Consider the following 18430-nt stretch of genomic DNA (forward strand, 5'->3'; position numbering starts at 1 on the left):
GGGTTTTAGGGTTACTCACATTTGCTGGAAGTATTTGGTTTATGGAGCACGACAATAAGCTTTTTTGACAAAATCATTTAACTTCAATTATTTTTTTTAGTTTTTGGATTTTCCTCAAAAGCGGCTCCGACTTTCTATAAACTTGTTATTTAGTGATTGCATACGTAGTAGTGTATTAACTAACTTTTATTCCAACTATAAACTCTAATAAAAGGATGAGTATAATCTTTAAAGTTTAAATAAGCAGCTACAGGTTCAACCTCTTCTCTTTTTTTTTATTTTATGTTATTTTTTTATATTTAAGGCGCTTCAACGTCGTGAGGTTATTGGTGCCCGGAATTTTTTCCAATGCACAGCCGATCTTCGGATAGTGTCCTCTCGTTACTGCCAACACTGTCCATCGCCGGACAGTGAGCTGTAAGAAGCTTCTAGGAACAGAAAATCGTAAAAACCATCAGCTGGATTCGAATCCCGTGATTTTCGCGTTGGAATCCAGTATAACGCTAACCACTCAACTAATCTATCCCCTCCCTACACACTTACTAAACATTTACTAAATGTTTTAGTACACTGCGGGTCTACTGCAGTTTAAAGCATTACGAAACCCAAATTCTGTGTGCAATGATTAACTTTCTATAATTCATTTAAAAATTATTGCTTATTTTTTTCTTTAACGAAACTATGAATTTTTAGTTGTTATTAAACTTTACCACAACTTGCTAACATTGTTTATAATTTTAATGAAAAGTTTACATTATATTTCATCAGAATTTTTAAAGAAATAAATAAAAAACCCAAAGAACACTCTTAAACCATACTTAACAAGTGGTTAAGACAGAACTGAGGGAAAGACAAATTATTTTAGATATACCAGAAGGGACTCCTTGTCTTTTTTATATGTATGACCATAAAATATACGACTATGAAACTGTGGATGTTTATGTAACCTATTGAATATATGCATAATGGTCTGCCTGTATAATTTCAAATCTGAAGAGATCACTATTTTTTTCTGTAACAAATCTAAAGAAAGGTTGAATAAGTTTTATGCGGGTAAGTTATCTGCAATTCCAAAATGGGGGCACCGTGAGGCGTAATGATGTGTGGATGTTACCGCCTCTTTTTATTCTTTGGAGCCCTTATTTAGGTATAGTGCAGCGTTGATGAGGAGGAATATGTGTTATTAGATTATTTATATTTCTTTAAACAAAACCTTTTATACATTTTTTGTTGTCTCTTTATACTTTAAGTATAGCTTTTTTAGAAAGAGTACTTCATCTTGGTCGCTTCGACGATTAATGCGTCATTTTCAACATTTCAGTTTTCTGCGCATTCGCATTATGCAATTGTGTGTGTTTGTGTTTATATCATCTTTTTTGTGTGTCCATATTGCAAGACTTTTATTTTTATCTTTGTCATTACTATAAAATTCTTTTATGTTTACCCACTCTTTAAAGGTAAAAGACTTTTATTTATTTCCAACCTTAAATATTTCTTTATTGCGTAAAATAAAAGACTCGTTATTAACGCCTATAAGACTACGGAAATATTGACAATAGTAACCTAAGGTTAAGATGTCTTGTTTTTATTAAGTGTATTTTATTAACAACTTTATTTTATTTTCGTCTAGAATTTTATTGTTATTATTATACTTTTTTTAGAGCAAAGTTATGGGAGAGTAGAAAAAGTAGTTTAATTTTATTAAGTGTGTTAAATGAAAATCACCAAGCAGCAGAGATTATTTGTAGCCTAGGTACAATTTTCAACTATATATATTTTATTCACCAACATAATTTTACAGACAGTATAAAAGTGTGCTCCTTTAAAGCTACTTTTCTGATAAAAAAATGCTAGAATTATGGAAGACGCTATTTGAGTGTTGCATTTATCATTTCTTTCTGCAGAAATAACTTCTCTTCCCTTAAAACTGGAGGACTCAGAATAGATTCCCCGCCAAAAAAAAGATTGTTCTTTTTCTGATGATTCCAACTGTTAAGGAAGTCAAAATCGTTTAAGTACTTCCTCTGTGAATTTAATATTATGCCCTTCTAACTTTCCAAGACGAACCCTTTTGCTCATCGGATATTTATCCTGCCAGTTTCAGAAATTAAGCTATAGTGTTAGATTGGGATTGAATATTAACAATTTTTTTTATTAAACACACACCGAGTTCATATCCACACAATTGCAGGGAGCGTGACATCACGAACTGGAGTATGAAAATACTTCCCTGAAGTGTTTAATATTAAATTTTTTCTGCAATCGTTTTAATAATTCAGAAGGCAAACACGTAAACTTTTCACTTTTCTCTTGTGCTCTACCATAAAAATGCATCAATCTAGCACTTAATTTGAGAAAATGTTCCCCTCATAAATTTAAACAAATTTTTCCATCTACACATTAGCACCAGCTTACATTATTTACTAATTTCAAATAATTTTCATCTTTTCCAGGGCTTTACCTATACATGCTGGTGGTTGAAACTTTTACTAGAGAGAACATCAATCTGCGAGCTTATTTAGCCATTGGCTGGGGTAAATATCTTTTTATCTAATTAGTTATTTTTTTTACATTTATTAAAATCTAAAATAGCGACGTTTTATCTAGAGTCATTATAAATTAACTGATATAGAACCACAGTTGAATTGTCTTTGCTATTGTAGTTATGTATAAATTGTATTTAAAAATATCCTGGAGCGATCAAACAATTGATTAGGATGAATTGAGAATTCCATTGATTTTGATGTGATGTGCGAAGATATTGTGCGTTACTATTAAAAAATAAAATAATGAATCTTTAACGTCAGAGAGTTTGTCTGAAAATGTTAAGTCATAGAAAACTAAAAAACAGTTGATATATTATATTTTCTTGACAGGACGATAGAGGGGGGGGAAGAAGACATGAATGAAAAATTATTATAAAAGAAAAGTTTTCTAACTAAAACATATTATGTTCGTTCTTTTGAAATAGAAATTATACATTTAGAAAATTGTCAAAAGTTTTTTGACGAAGGTTAGCTTATTTGTGTCTTATTTAAGAATTTATGTTCAAAACTCTGTGAGAATTCAATGTTCGTTCCATATTTTTATTTTTTTTTTTGAAAAAATAATTTTTCTCTTTCTTTCTCGCCAAAATTATTGTTCATACTTCGATAAGGAAACTTACTATCGGATTCGCTCTTGTAATATTTATAGATTTGTAGAATTGTAATGTTTTATTGAGAGTTTTTGAGTTATATTTTGGTTTTGTCACACAAAGTTCTCGTCTAATTTTTTTTTTTTTTAACTAGACTCAAAAAATTATGCCAAAAAGTTATAGAGGGAAGGAGTGGTATTTTCATGTTTCTGGCTAATCCACATCGGGTTTTCTCTTACTGGAACTCGTACAAACACTTGGCACCTTCACAAACGCCTAAATTTCTCTAGTACAACACCTCTAACATTTTAAACGTAATCTTCTATGCAGTATTTAAGTGGAAGGTGAGTGCTAGTTTTGCATTCGGGCCTCTCTATTGGAAATCGGATGAGAACGCGCCAGCATTGTCCTGAGCAATTTTACATCTGCTTTCAAATAAAAGCTATTTCACTTCGTCGGAAATTAATTACTGATACAGATTTTTGGTTTTACACGGGTTAGCTAAGGCAGCTGTCAAGGCTCTGAGCTCTCCCTTATAAGAAATAGCTGACTTCAGTATTTATGGGACAGTGAATACTGGTTTCAGATTTTGTTTTTTAGACTTTGGGGATTCTAAAAGATGAGTATGGTGATTAGGCGATACGGTAGGAAGTTTCGTTGGCCCCGATGATTTTTTCAACTTCTAATCGCAGACTTCTTATCTTACCTTACTTAAGACATTGCAAAACAGTCGTATGGAACCTAGAGTCTTGAAACCTAGGGAGCCTCTTGGCTTGGCTTGGACGACTCTTCTTACTTCTTACGATTGTAATACTTCCTCTTGCTACGAAATAACATAGTTTCAGTTACAAAAATTATATATTCTTTATTCCTTGATAGTTGGTAGTGATGTAGGAATTCTACCAATAATTCTTCCAAACGGAAGCCTATTCACGTACCCATTGCATCCTTCATGACGCATACTCACTCCATGCAAGATCAACAACTACATTTTAGGTGGCCCAATAGATTTAAGTGTAAGATTGGTTAGCTTTAAAACCAATTACTTTACTGTCAGCTCTCCACAACTAATGAGAGCAAATAAATCAAGAAATTTAAAATATTATTTTACTTAGAGAAAAAACAGAAAGATAGAAGTTATTTCCTAAATTTATGTGTGTAAATTTAACATTCATTTATCATACACATGATATAGATTACAGATATATAAAACTAGGAGACACATAAATATCTACTCTCACGTAAAATGTTGAATTACTCCTCAGAGACTCATTACTTCTCAGTCCGGTTAATGTTAAATTCCATTTGGATTTTTATCGAAGTTTTACGTTTTCTGGGAAACTTAGCAATGAAGTTTTTGTTTTATTTCAAAAAAGAGTAAGTTTATAGTCTGTACTAACTACTGCTTGATTACTACTTTAATATTCATCTTATTATTCAAGATATTCAAGAATAGAAAATTCTTTTGTAAAACATTCTCAGAACTGCAAATTTTGAAATTTATTTATATATATTAAACATTTGTTTCCCCATCATTAATAGAGGGAAGTCAGGAAAAGTGAAAAAATAAAAGGTAAATCTTCCAGAATTTAGTTTTATCACTATTCCACTACCATACTAATTAAATTTGGTGTGACATTTAGTTATAAGCTGGTTTTATGGTTTAGAAAATTGAGGTCATGATTATAAGGATCGTTGTTGAGTAGGTTGGGCAGTGAGTTAGTAGATAATCAAGTTGTTTACTAGAGAAGTGTTTGTTAAAGTGGTATTCAGTTACACTTTTGTATGTTTAAAGTTAAGATGAAGTTGAAGCTACAGAATAAAATATTGGTTTTCTCTCTTGATATACACTGGATTGCAGCTAGTGAAATCTTAGGATAGCAAGGTTATCATTAAAACTGTCCGGTAGGACAGTTGTATAAGGGTTGATCGTCAAAAACTGCACGAAAAAGCGTAACGTTGAAAAACACCCAAATTTGACAATTTTTTTATCTTTTTCTATAAAAGATAAAATTCCCAAATTTTCTTTATAATATAGGGCAAATCCTCCTTTATGACTGTAATTTTTTGCAACAACACAGATCTAATAGATTTCGAGAAAAAAGTTGCTGAAAATGAGCAAAAACGGCATTTTCAAAAATTGGTCTTGTTGTTGTTCTTGTTGTTGTTACCATTTTTGTAAACAACGTAGCGCCTAAACGCGTGAACCGATTTTCATGAATGAGGTGTCATTCGATTCGGACTTTTATGTAGATGTGCCTTTTGGGGGTCTCGATGCCGTACATCGAATGGGAGAGGAGTTAGCCCCCTTTATGTAAGGCCCCCTCCAAAATGATTATTACTAATTACTCTGTAAATCCTGGCCCGATTTTGATAAAATTTGGTAGGATGATAGGGTTATGGCTCCCCTACGTAACAATAAAGCGACGATCTGCTCTTACACTTATTAAGGGGAAGTATAGCAATCGTTTCAAATTATCGACATTTGAACCGATTTTCATGAATGAAGTGTCATTCGAATCGACATTTTGTACAGATTTACACTTTAAAAGTCTCGACACTACGCCTCATAAGGAGGGGAGTTTGCCCCACCCAAATAAGGCCCTTTCTAAAACTATTATAACCAATATTTCTATAACGCTTAGTCCGATTTTGATAAAATTCAGCTCGAATAAGTGGTTAAAGCTCCTCTACGTTGCTGTGAAGTGCTATCATGCTCTTGCACCTACTAAGAGGAAGTACTGCAATCGTGTAAATTATCAATGAGTGAACCGATTTAAATCAATGAATTGTCGATTAAAAAATCTTTGCCTCTTTGCCTTTTAGGGAGAAGTACTGCAATCGTAATTTATTTTTCTTACTCCTCTTAAAAGGAAGTACTGAAATCGCAGTTTAATTTTGCTATTTACGTACAAATACCTTCCTATATTATTCCAAACGCTTTTTTAAAAAAATTGTTATTGAGGATGGTTTGGGGGACCGCAACTATAATCAATCTTTAAAAAGATCTCTCCATTGGTAGTTATGGTTCCGACTTAACACCTTATCAGGTTATAATGATAGAATTGCTTATTCCAAATTTTAAAAAAATCTGTAAAGCAGATATGTAACATTCCAAATAGACAAAAAGTAAAATCTATACAAAAGGTACAAAAATCTCCTTAACAAAAACTTACAGTTTAAAATGTTAAGTATAAGGGTTGATTAAACGCCAAAAGGTACACAAATCAGCGAGTACCCAACATTTCATTAATCCTTCATTAATATTTAAGTAATTCTACTGCATTAATTTTCATTAATAAGTTATTTTTTAGAATTTATTAGATGTCACAGACCCTTATGCTGGCCATTTTCGTCTACAAAATATATGTTCAAGTAGCACTGTAGATTGACTGTAATATCTAGTTATTTATAATAATCAAACTATTAATTACAGGTTAAAAAGAAAAACGTTATAAAAAATATAAAAAAATTATGAGGCTAAAAAATTCAAAACCTTTTTTTTAAAAAAAAAACTTACACCAACATACATCAATGATTTTGTTTATTTTATTTATTTATTTTTATTTTTAAATAAAAATCGTCGGTTTAAGTTCATTCTTCGATTAAAGTAATTGTTATTTTATGAAGTAGTCAAACGTTTATAACAATAGGCAATAATTATCTGGCTTTATCGCAAATAATATAGTTTTCTTCAATTACATTCTCAATCTAGGTATTCATCCCACAATGTTGTAATATATGTAATATAAAATAAATAAGATATGCATATTTTTAGGACAGCTAATTATTCCAGTATTTTACTATAAGTAAAATTAGGGGGACTAAATTAAAATTACAATTGAGAAGTGAGTAAATATTGTTGAATAATCTACTTGTAATAACTGTGTGTTATTTGTACTCACGAATATTTCGGTAAGACGAATTCAAGACAGCAGCCTACTCTAACTTTGTCTTTTTCTACTTTAACATGCATGTACGTATGTGTGATTTATCATAATTATAACAAAAAAATATTATAAATGAAGTGGCCAGCATAGGGGTCTGTGACATCTAATAAATTCTAAAAAATAACTTATTAATGAAAATTAATGCAGTAGAATTACTTAAATATTAATGAAGGATTAATGAAATGTTGGGTACTCGCTGATTTGTGTACCTTTTGGCGTTTAATCAACCCTTATACTTAACATTTTAAACTGTAAGTTTTTGTTATTGTTTTATAAGGTTTTACCTTCTCTTCCATTTAAATCAGGAATACTTCAATTAAATTTTATGTTTTTCTAACTGTTGCCTCCATCAATAGATACTTCACCTTTTTTTTTTCTTCTACTTCTCATTATAACAGACTTCTGTTGAAACCTTTTTTCTTGATACTTTCTTATAGTATTCATGGCTGTATTGAGACAATTATTTTAGAGGGTTTTAAATACAACTGTAACTGATAACTAATTCTATAGTCAATAATGCTATTGCATATTTCTAACAATAATAATACAAATTTCAATCTGGTGGTGATTGATTGTACTTACGTTATTGTAAATATAATTTTATATCATTATGATAAACATAATTATATATATGAAGCTTAAGTCGATTAATAAATAATCTTCTTAGATGACATGATGAAATTGTAAATGCCTATGTTTTCGTGAACAAAATATAGTTCGAAACTTTGACAATCTGAGCCGTTCTTTCTAAACTGGCAAAAACTCAAAATTCCTCTAAAATAATTGCAACCTAGTCTTTTTAAAATTTCGAATTTGAAGCAAATGCGTTAAGAATAATGATATTGGAATCAAGTTTACTAAATAATTACATGTAGTATTTTTTTTTATTTTTTTTTTGTAGAATTGCTATTTAATTACAGATAGTAGTACGATAGAGAAGTGGGTTATTGAATACGAGATAGCCCTTAATGCACTAGATTTTATTAAATTATAAAACTACATTAAATGACCGGAGAGATGAGATGGTAAAATGTTAATAGAGAGTCGATAGCGTGCATTTCAGTTAACAATAGTAGTTTACATGATTAAAACATTCGCTTAACTTAAATTCTAACAATTCAAATACAGTTCTTGACTGTGCAGTTACTTTGAAAATCAATTTTTCTTTGCTTATCGCTGACATTATCTGCCTTTTTATACTTTTTTAATTCAATTTTGTACATGCTTTCCTATTAATCGATTTTATTAATCAATCGAAGAAAGTCGGATCACTTATTTCTGGGGGTGAATCTTGGTAATAATTACGTGACTGCGAAGATCCTCTAGCGTGGTTATTATTTCGTTTACAGTACTCTCTTCGAAGTAAATTTAAGACTGATTCACCACTCTATTGTAAAGTTAGAGAAGATAAATATATTGAATAAAAATAGTAAACGCTTTAAGTAAGAAAAAGAATATAAATTATGTGGTGGTAGTAGTAGTATATATAAGATATAAGTGAAGGTGCTTCTTTTACTTGGTGTTATATCCGGAGGTCCTTGTGGAGGTCGGATGTTGAAAGAGACAAACGACTTTCAGTTTGGTGCACAGACCTACATCTGTTACTAGCCCTTTTCTTTATCAACTTCAATTAATAACTCTGAAGTACTACCTTCACACTATCATAACCTTCTAAGCCAGCGAAAAAAAAAGGCACATTTGGACAATATTTTCCTTTGGCTGCACTATACAGCAGGAAGGCAAAATTAGAAAAGAAGAGTTTATTTTGCGAAAAATATTTTACCATTTTCTTTACTTTAAAAAAAAAAAATATATTATTTCCACATTCTGCAAACCAATGTAGAGTGAATTCACTGAGTTGCCCAAATTTTTCTTGTACTGGGAGAAGTGAGACTAGTGCTACCCATCCTGAACAGGATACTGCCCTTCCTCTGACAGGAGGTCTTTAGGCCAACGGCGTTTCAAACGTCTGGAAGACTTCCCAAGAACGTTCAAGAAGGATATGTTGGTAGTTGTTATGTTTAGATCGCATCCTAATATTTATGAGGGAGTGTGTAAGATTATGTTTGTTATGGTGTTTAAAATTGCGTCCTGAACAGCTTGTTATCTATTTAGTGTTAGTCGGTCTGGCAGTTCCCTATTATTGCTATTATGACAAGGGCGAAGTCCTGTTCCTCAAGACACAGTAGCCAAGAGGAAAATTTGATTCTTGGCCTTGAATAAAATTGAATGGCAGTCCCTAAAATTGCAGTACTGATTGGTCTTATAATTAAATTGAAATTAATTAAATTAACTTTAGATGAAGTTTGCTTTTAAGCTTTGTTTCGATCATTTTATAGATCAAAAGAGTATTCTATTAATTCTTTAACAATTAACTTTCGAAAATAGGTTAATTTTTATAAACATATTTAGCATTAAAAAAATTATGGTTCTATTATCTACTGAAATATCTTGATGGTATTATTAATTGGATATTAAGGAGTGATCATAAATTTAAACAATTAGAGTAGGGTGTAGGGTGTGGCTAAATCAAAGTAATATTGTGAAGCTTAATTTTGTTAGATATTAGATTAGAAAAGCGGGACGGGACCTATACCCCACGGCACCGCAGCCACAAGAGGCTTATTGTGCCAGCTCCCTTTTGGATCTAGTGGACGAAACCTCCCGTACTAAGGAGGTTGAGGACTTTCCTTACTAGTTCTTTTCGCGCTACAATTTCCTTTGGTCTCAAAGAGCAAAGGTTTCATAGTGCAACCACTAGATTGCAACGCAATCGGACAGCATGAGAGAGGCCATTTCCTCCTCTTCCTGACACAATCTGCACACAATGATTCCGAGCTAATAAGCCCCACTTTGTACAGATGCTTCATACATGTCCGTAATTTTTGTCAAGTTAGGCGCAAGTGTAGATGTGTTCTCAAAGTCGAAATCTTGTCTATTATATGTCCAGGTGAAGTGATGTTTATGAAAGCAAAGTGGGTGAGTCTACTCACAGTGTATTGGTATAAGTTTTTTAGAAGGTCTTCGCATTACAATTTTTGTATTCGTTTTTGTATATCGTGAAAAGAGTAAAATAATATTTTGCTTCACTAGCTATAAAATTCCGAGATTAATCCAATTTTGAGGTTTAAAAATAAAATATGGACTCACCAATCCAGAGCAAATGGATTATGGTTTTTACAACTTGTGTTTTCAATTAATTAAATAAATTTATAAAGCTTTGAGGTTGGCCATATTTTGTGGTAAACTTTCATAATGTCCATTACTGTTTTGTTATTTTAATTAAATTGGTCAACATTTACTCAGAATAGACAGTCGCATCTAGTTATATTTATAGACAAAATAATTTGCATTCCAGCGACCCTATTTGCTAATTTCTATTTCTCTCTCTCCGCCGGGAAGAACGGATCAATAATTCAGTTATTACAGAAGAAATGTGAAGAGTTAAAATGGAGAAACATGAGAAATTATGGAAGAGTTGTCATTACTGCATGCGAGCTTGCCCATAGTTTGTGATGATGTGTAAGCCATTAGTGCTTTCAAACTTCACCACGATGACAGCTCAGCTACCACCACACATAATAGAGAAATAGGATATCTCTTAGGTAAACAGACTAGAAACACATAAAGGTACTTTGTGCTGATGGAACTTCCTTTTATAAACTTTAATCACATGTTTACTATGTGTCTAGTTGCTCCTAATATCTCTGCTAGTATCTTAGTGAACTTCGATCGCGTTTTAATGCTTAAAGCTAGTGTTTCTTTATATGGTTGTTCCATTTACAAGACATTTTTGAGGTAGGGCATTGATCAATCCTACAATTATTGTTTCTTTAAAAGAGAAAAAATTAAATTTATCTATCATATTACTTCTATATTCCAGCTATACTCAGATAGTGTATTACAGTGGAGTCTCGGTTATCCTTCATGACCGGGACCGGACACGTGACGGATAGTCGAATAGACGGATAATGGAAAAAAACAGGAAATTTCCAGATTCTTTTGTTTAACGTGTATAAAACTTTGTATTAACTGGTATACATATTTTATACGCTTAAGCCTTAAAGGTCAGGTATCTTTCATTATTCAATTCATTCTATTGTGTATTAAAATTAATGAACACAATGTCTGCGACATCTAATCTTTGCTTTTATGTACCGTATCAAATGGGGTAAACCCCAGATATTTTTTTTTTAAGGCTAAAGGACTCTTTAAAATTTCTGTACACTTAAAATAAATTTTTAAAAAGTTTTCTTTTTAAAATAATTTTTTGGGTTTTTTTTTAAATACTGAGGAGAGTGACGGTTAAGTGGAATAGACGGATAAAAGGGTGACGGATATCCGAGACTCCACTGCATTAAAACCTTAGAACCAAACTTCACTTATATCTTAGGGTAAAAATCTTGGAGTGTTTATGTTTTTCATCAATTATAATAAATTTTATTTAACTATTTTAAAAGCAGAAGCTTAATAAAAAAAAAAATGATAACTATTTTGTAAAATATTTTGGAAAGGGAATAAGAAATTTTTAGTAACGCCTGTTACGTTAGCAGCAGAATGTTCTTTGTTTTTAACTTACATCAAAAAGCATAAACAATGTAATATCCGTTGTTAGTCACTTGAATTCTTTTGATTCATCTCTCTTTCTCCGACTTCAGAAAGTTGAAAGTTTTACTAACTTCTCAGACCAAAAAAAAAGAAGAAAACAACTGCAAACAACAAAACTTTTTGCAACTCTATCAAGCATTAACAACAACATAAAAAGTAGTGGAAAACTGTTCTACCAGAAGTGATAAATTAAGCGAGATAAGTAATCAGTCTTTATTTTAAACAATTACTAGATTGAAAAGTTTATTTATTTAGTGTTTTCACTGCATTTATTATTTTATTTACTGTGATTAAGGAGTTGATTGGAAATGAGGCTGTGAATTATTCAGTATTTGAGGAGTCTAATTTTGATCTTAGGAGACTTCTGAGAAGAGATAAATTGAAACTTAATTAGACATCTAATTTGTCATTGCAGAATATTAAATGAGCTGTTCTCTGTACAAATCGATAAACTTCATTTTTTGTAATATTATTTCTAATTTAAGTGACAAAGCACTTAATTCAGTCACAGCTTTTTTATTTATAATAAATTCCCTGAATAATAAAGATTCAACTCTATCCAACGACAAAAAAGTTTTGGCCATTGAATAATGAATAATTTATTTCAGAAGCCATTTTGGTTAATTCCTTGCTCTAATATTCAACTCAAATTCAGTAACTGGCGCTGAATGATAACGGTAAATTTTTTCAAATTTATATTATAAACAGAATTAAAAAAAAAATTACATTAAATAAAGTAAAGTAATCGCCTATTTTTTCAGGCGGGGCTTAACGTCCAACTACCATTTACTAGGTGTCGTGGACGGAGGCGAATAGCAAACGTACTTTACTGTGAATTTCTTTTATTAACCATTAAATAGAATCTAAGGCCTAAGACCGGAAATCAAACCCACTACCACAATGCATATTAGCTTTGCAGGTCTCGCCTCTTAACCAGCTCGGCTAACGTGGCGCCTTAAACTAATGTGTAAGAAAAATATAGAGCCTTGTAACTCTGGGTTCAAAAAATTACATTATTTCATCGCATTTCTCTTTTTTTTTCTTTTTTTTTTATGTTTGTTAATCGAGTTTTGCTGTGAACGGCTCAAATATACAATAGTTCTCTCACCAATTCATTTCTCCCTTTCAGAGCTGTCCCAAATAATTCTGAAAATAACTCCTCCAAATTAATGGCAGGTGCTTCTGGATAAGATGAACTCTTATCCAATACCTAGCAACTTTTGAGGCTCTTATGGAAAATCTAAGTAGAGCGAAGGCACTTCTTGGTGCCACTCATGCCATTACTAACACTAACGCATCCATTGATGTACTGATTATGGCTCCCCCAAGTTAGAATTCCCCAGGAACGTGTTAAAAATGAAAAGAACCTCGTTAAACTGGAATAACTACTCTTTTCTATTATGCACTCGTTCTTGCAATGCTCTTCCCAGATATACCACAAAAAATGGCACTCTAAATTAAGAAGATATAAACCTTTCTAACATCTGATTATGATCTAGCCCCTCTAGTATGAGACAGGAGTCGATAAATTGGATTAATCATTCTTCTCAGGTACCTAAACACTTCTCACCCCAGGCAAGGTATATCCTCCTTCACTATCTGGTAATAACCCAGGGATTTCTTTGGAATTTAAAAGCCCATTCAAATCAACATTATTATGTTAAATTAAGTTATTGTGGGCGGTTCGTGCCTCTATGACATCACCTCTGTGTTATCTTCTTCAGTTTCACTATGGTTTTCGCTAAACTCTCTGTCAGTGGCTTCTAATACTGTGAATTATCTTTGATTTATAAATCTAAAAAATTAAGGTGTCTTCAATACTTAATTGAAAGTTCGCTGAGAAGAAGATTAAAAGCTACATCTTAACAATAATTGAAGTTGGTACATACTTCGTAGTAGTAGAATTTATGTTTGGAAAGCCTTTCTTAGCCTTTTTAAGTCTCTTTAAGCACACTTTTGGAAAGTTAGTTATAAAGTTATAAAAACTAACTTGTTTAATTAATTAGAGCTGTACCTGGGAATTTATGTTCTTTTACTTTTTTCATTAACTCAAGTATAGATGTAAAATGCTTGACTTTTTTGTCTAATCTTCTACTTAAGGAGATTAACGTTGTAATAGTGACAACCTTAATACAATTTAATCTCTACTTAGCGTTAATTTCTTAACAGCCACATCGACAAAAGTTACACTTGTCTTTGTCACAAGATAAAATATGCTGGCTTCAATTAAAGCTCGCTCAAAACTGAAGTTCATTCTACTTCTTTGTAGAGATTGTAGGTCAAGTTTTTGCCTCTGTCTTTGTCGAAATCAAAATTTTATTATTATTATTATTATTTCAATCAAGTTTACTATCTAATCACTTTTAAATAGAGTTTATTTGCTAACACACACCTTTCTCTTACTGCAAATATTAAAATTTGAAACTAAACTTTTTGTCAAGATACAGGTACTAACGGAATAGTGCGTAAGATTTGGGGAAAATATTTAAGTTGCTTATTGAAGAAATAATGTAAAAAGAAAACACAAAACTCCTAAAAACATTTCGTACATGCTTTTAGTCTTTATTGCCTTAGAATTCTATTCGGTTTTACTGAAACAGAGGTGTTCTTTTATTAGGAATTCTCTCCATCAGCTTTTTTTGTATTGTTTATTAACGAGGTATGCATTGCGACCCTACACTCATGAGGATAATCTTCCTATAGCACCTCAGATGATGAACCACTCAGCCAAGTATCTGGTTGGGATGTTGAAGGATGAACGTTCTCGCAAGATATGTTACTTGCTTTCCAATTAAGGTAAACTGGAAGAAAGCTAGATAAGGTATGTACCCCTTATCCATTAGTAAGTATCCAGGATCTCATCGGGAACCGTAGGCAGGAGAGCCTGCAGTCAGGGATCACTACTCGCTGGGCCAACAAATATTCCCTCCCCAATGCCTTCTAAGAAAATTGCTCCTCCAAGAAAACAAGAAACTGGATGGATGCTAATTCAATTCAATCACCTTTCCAAGTTGTCATCAGGAAAACCGGTAGTTGGCACAGCGGTAATGGTATAATCACTTCCTCTGAGGCCAACACACTCTCTCCCGTCAATACCCTAAAAAAAAAGAAAGGATACATTCTTCTCTAGTAACGGTTATAAAGTCGGTCAGATAGGCAACTCGAAAAGAGACAAGGACGAACATATTTACGTATAACCGCTCCGGTTATGAAACTCACCTCTGAAGTGCTATTTCTATAAAATACACGGTTTTGTGACTTATGTATAACTGTAAAGAAGGATTAAATATTTGAAATCACTTCTTCCAACCCTTATCCCTCCTTCCGTTCCATTGATTCCGCTACACTTAAATTAGATAAAAAAAACACAACATCAAATAAAGCAGGAAACATCATTATTATCCAGTATAATTTGTTTCTATTTACGTACAAAAATTATACATAATGAATCTACTGATTCAAGTTAAAAAATTGCAAGACCTACCTAGCACGAAACTTACATGGAAAATATCCTGTTGTATTACAATTAACAATGACGTGCAAATAATGAGGAAAGTATAGCGTTGAAAAGTGTGAAATTAATTTCCTTTATATGAGTGAAAAAAGTGGGACAATAAAATTCAAAAGTTGAATTCAAATTGGATTATAGCAGCAATAAACCGGTTTATGTGTATGCACTGTACTCGATGCAGTTTAGAGGTAATGTGTAGATAAATAATGCAATCAGTATGCATGTGTGAATGGCAGAGCTCATGTTAATTTCACATATGTATTGAAGTAGATATACAGTATGTGCTATTCCAGCACAATTGTGATAACATCTACCAATCACAATAACCCTTAAATACCAGAAATCCACAACTAGATTTGGTTGTCTATTTACGTTAATAACATGTACACTGTTAAACCCAAACGTATCTATCAGTAACATCATATTTAGATATATTAAAGTCTCACCCATTTACAAACAGTACAGTCATTAATTTATACAAGGCTAACTTGAGTTGGATGCTAGGATCTCTATAAATGTCTGGTATTGGGGAAGAGCACAGCCAGTACAGAAACGAAGCTGGAAAACGAAACCAGCTGAAGCGACATCCTTCAGTAGCGGAGCTTCAAATTAGGACTGGTACGGCAGTGATACGGTTGATGATCAGATGAGGATCTACAGCAGACGCGAAGGCAGCTTTCAATTAAAATTGATTCTCTAGGTGTGGGGGCCAAAGAGCTAATTAGGCGAGATAAAAGGAATTTAAAATCAGTGAACTTAGCCAGTGAAATTGAGATGTCTAGAACTGACATAATTCAGTTGTATTAAAAATATAAAGATACAATTGAATAAATATTTTTTTACATATTTTAATTAATCAAGTATATTCGTTTTTGGCAGTTGTTTTATTCGCACTGCATCTATTTTAAAAACAAAAAAGACTCATTAGCCAAAGCAACAATCAGCAGTCTTCAAGAAATACAAAAATCTATCGAACTGAAACTCTGAAGTGTAGATGTATTATATCAGCCATAGGCTGATAAATATTTAGTTTTATTTTATTTTTTTTTTTTGTTCGACCACAGTTTACAACCATTTTTGTTGGTCTCTTTTGGTTTTATTTGTTCTTAATTTTGGATAATTTGGTTTTTGCAGATTAAAGGATCTAATATGGGACATGTTTTCTACAATAAGATATTTATTCATTATTTGTATAGTCAAGAATGTTAGACACCCGTCACCACCCAAGGCACCTGATCGGTAATTGGATGCAAAACAAGCCTAAAAAATAAAAAGCGTTACCTTTGCTTACTAAAAAAAAATAATAATTATACCTTTGAAAAGGTGGTCGAGAGAATTGAGGTATTTTTTTTAGCGTCTATTTGCAGCTGTGAAATTAATCTCATATTGTGTGAGCTCAGAGTTAATTTTGTTTCTTCCTTGAATATGAAAAGATATTTCATTTTTGTTGCCAGTTGAATGTAAACTTATTTTTTCGTGAGTTCTTTATGTTTTTTTTAAATTTTATTTCTCATTATTAATTTGTTTTAGGGGTGTTTATTATTAATTAATTACTCCTGTCAGTTGAGCATATGTGCCTGCTAACAGCTATCCCCGTTATTATATTATTGGAGAGAAAAACAAAAATTAAAGAAAGGTAATCGCCTATTTTTGCGGTCGGGGCCTTAACTACCAAATCAGGTGTCTTGGATGGAGGCGGATACTTCACTGATGATCACGTTCTTCCAACAAATAAAAGTAACTACACTCAGAACTCAAACTTAGGATCTCCACTTACAAGTCTGCATCCCCCATTTCATAATTGTACAGACAATTATAGTTTCCTAAATCCCTTGTCAGCCAGTTCTACACTTACCTGTTTAGTGTACGCAATTTAATGTCAAAGAATGGAAATGATAAATGATACGATAAGAGATGCTGGCGAGTAAAACAGTAGGCAATGTAATTTACTAGACGAATTCATTAATTACCTTTAATTAATTTAACAGGTACCACTAGTGTCCTCTAGTGGTCTCAGGTAGAGGGAGGCGATTTTATATACAGTAGCTAGCTAGGGCATGTGCTTGCATCTAATTTTGCCATTATTAATCATAGCAGCCCTATTCTAACATGAAATTTATTAATTTATCCTATTTTTGCTACTAAAAAGGTGAAATATTGCGATTGTAACTTTCTTTTTGGATTAAGTTTTTACAGGCAATACCCAAAATAGTCCAAAAAAGAGAGATTTTATTTCTCAAATAATGTAAATTGCCTGAACCTGAATTTTTTTTATTACACATCAGTACATCATCATAGATTTTTTTTGTCTGGTATTTTCTCAAAAATAGCGATAAAGATTACTTTTTAAATTACTAATTCTTATTAATGTAGATCTGAAGATTAGAATCTATGGGGTCAGTATCACACTACTAGACCCAGAGGGTGGATCTAGAGCTAATGCCCTCTAATACCCACCTGTAAAATTAGAAGTCTGGTTATAGGCTTTTGGTATGCAAAGATGGATTTTAGGCGCCTATGCGTTGAATGTATTTCAATATTATTATATTTAAAGAGTCTTTATCAAATATGTTGTCTTTTATTTGATTTTTTTGTTAAATTAAAATAAGAACCACTTTCTAGGAAAGTGGGATGTTATGGTCTGCGGTAAAGGGAGTTCCTATAATTTTGAACGTTATTTAGGAAGGTTAAATTTGTTACTGTCCATTGCTTTTGGTGACTGATTCATAGTACAATAGAATGAATAGAATAATGCCAATTTCAGCCATGATATTTTTTATTTTTGCCGAGCTTTCTACCTAAGGACTAGGTCATCTTCAGGGCTTATTGTGTACATAATATTTTTACATGGTTATTGTTATAAGCATTGCATAAGTTCGTAAGCACACAAGTCAGAAGATATTTCAAACTTAACAATAACCATGTTAAAATATTATATACACAATAAACTCTGAAGATGACCTACTCCCTAGGCAGAAAGCTCGGAAAAATAATAAAAAAATCATGTCTGAATCGGTGAGTTATACTTTTCAAAATGGATTTTATCACCTTCCTGAGATTTTCTCAAAATGCTTCTCAGAATTTTCTCCAGACTTCTTCAACATAACGCATGTGTTTAGATTGTAGATCAGTATATTTTATTTAACATGTCTCGAAATATAGAGTTTTAAGAAAAGGATGAATTAGAGTCTTGAGAATTACTGAAAGAAAAAGTCGTGTCGGCAT

At 32.0% G+C, this 18430-nt stretch overlaps 1 protein-coding gene across 25 annotated transcripts in view; it reads left to right on the plus strand.

Annotated features, from left to right (window-relative positions):
- Window positions 1–18430, plus strand: part of LOC141446931 (diuretic hormone receptor-like) — a 323691-nt gene that overhangs the window by 287001 nt on the left and 18260 nt on the right. For all 25 annotated transcript variants that reach the window (XM_074113932.1, XM_074113940.1, XM_074113929.1 and 22 more), the window contains one exon: window positions 2454–2534. In XM_074113932.1, coding sequence (XP_073970033.1) covers window positions 2454–2534 — 81 coding nt within the window. The remainder of the gene's footprint in view (window positions 1–2453; window positions 2535–18430) is intronic.

This window comes from Rhodnius prolixus, unplaced genomic scaffold, assembly GCF_049639745.1.
Source record: "Rhodnius prolixus isolate KJV_2025 unplaced genomic scaffold, Rpr scaffold_7, whole genome shotgun sequence".
Classification (NCBI taxonomy): domain Eukaryota; kingdom Metazoa; phylum Arthropoda; class Insecta; order Hemiptera; family Reduviidae; genus Rhodnius; species Rhodnius prolixus.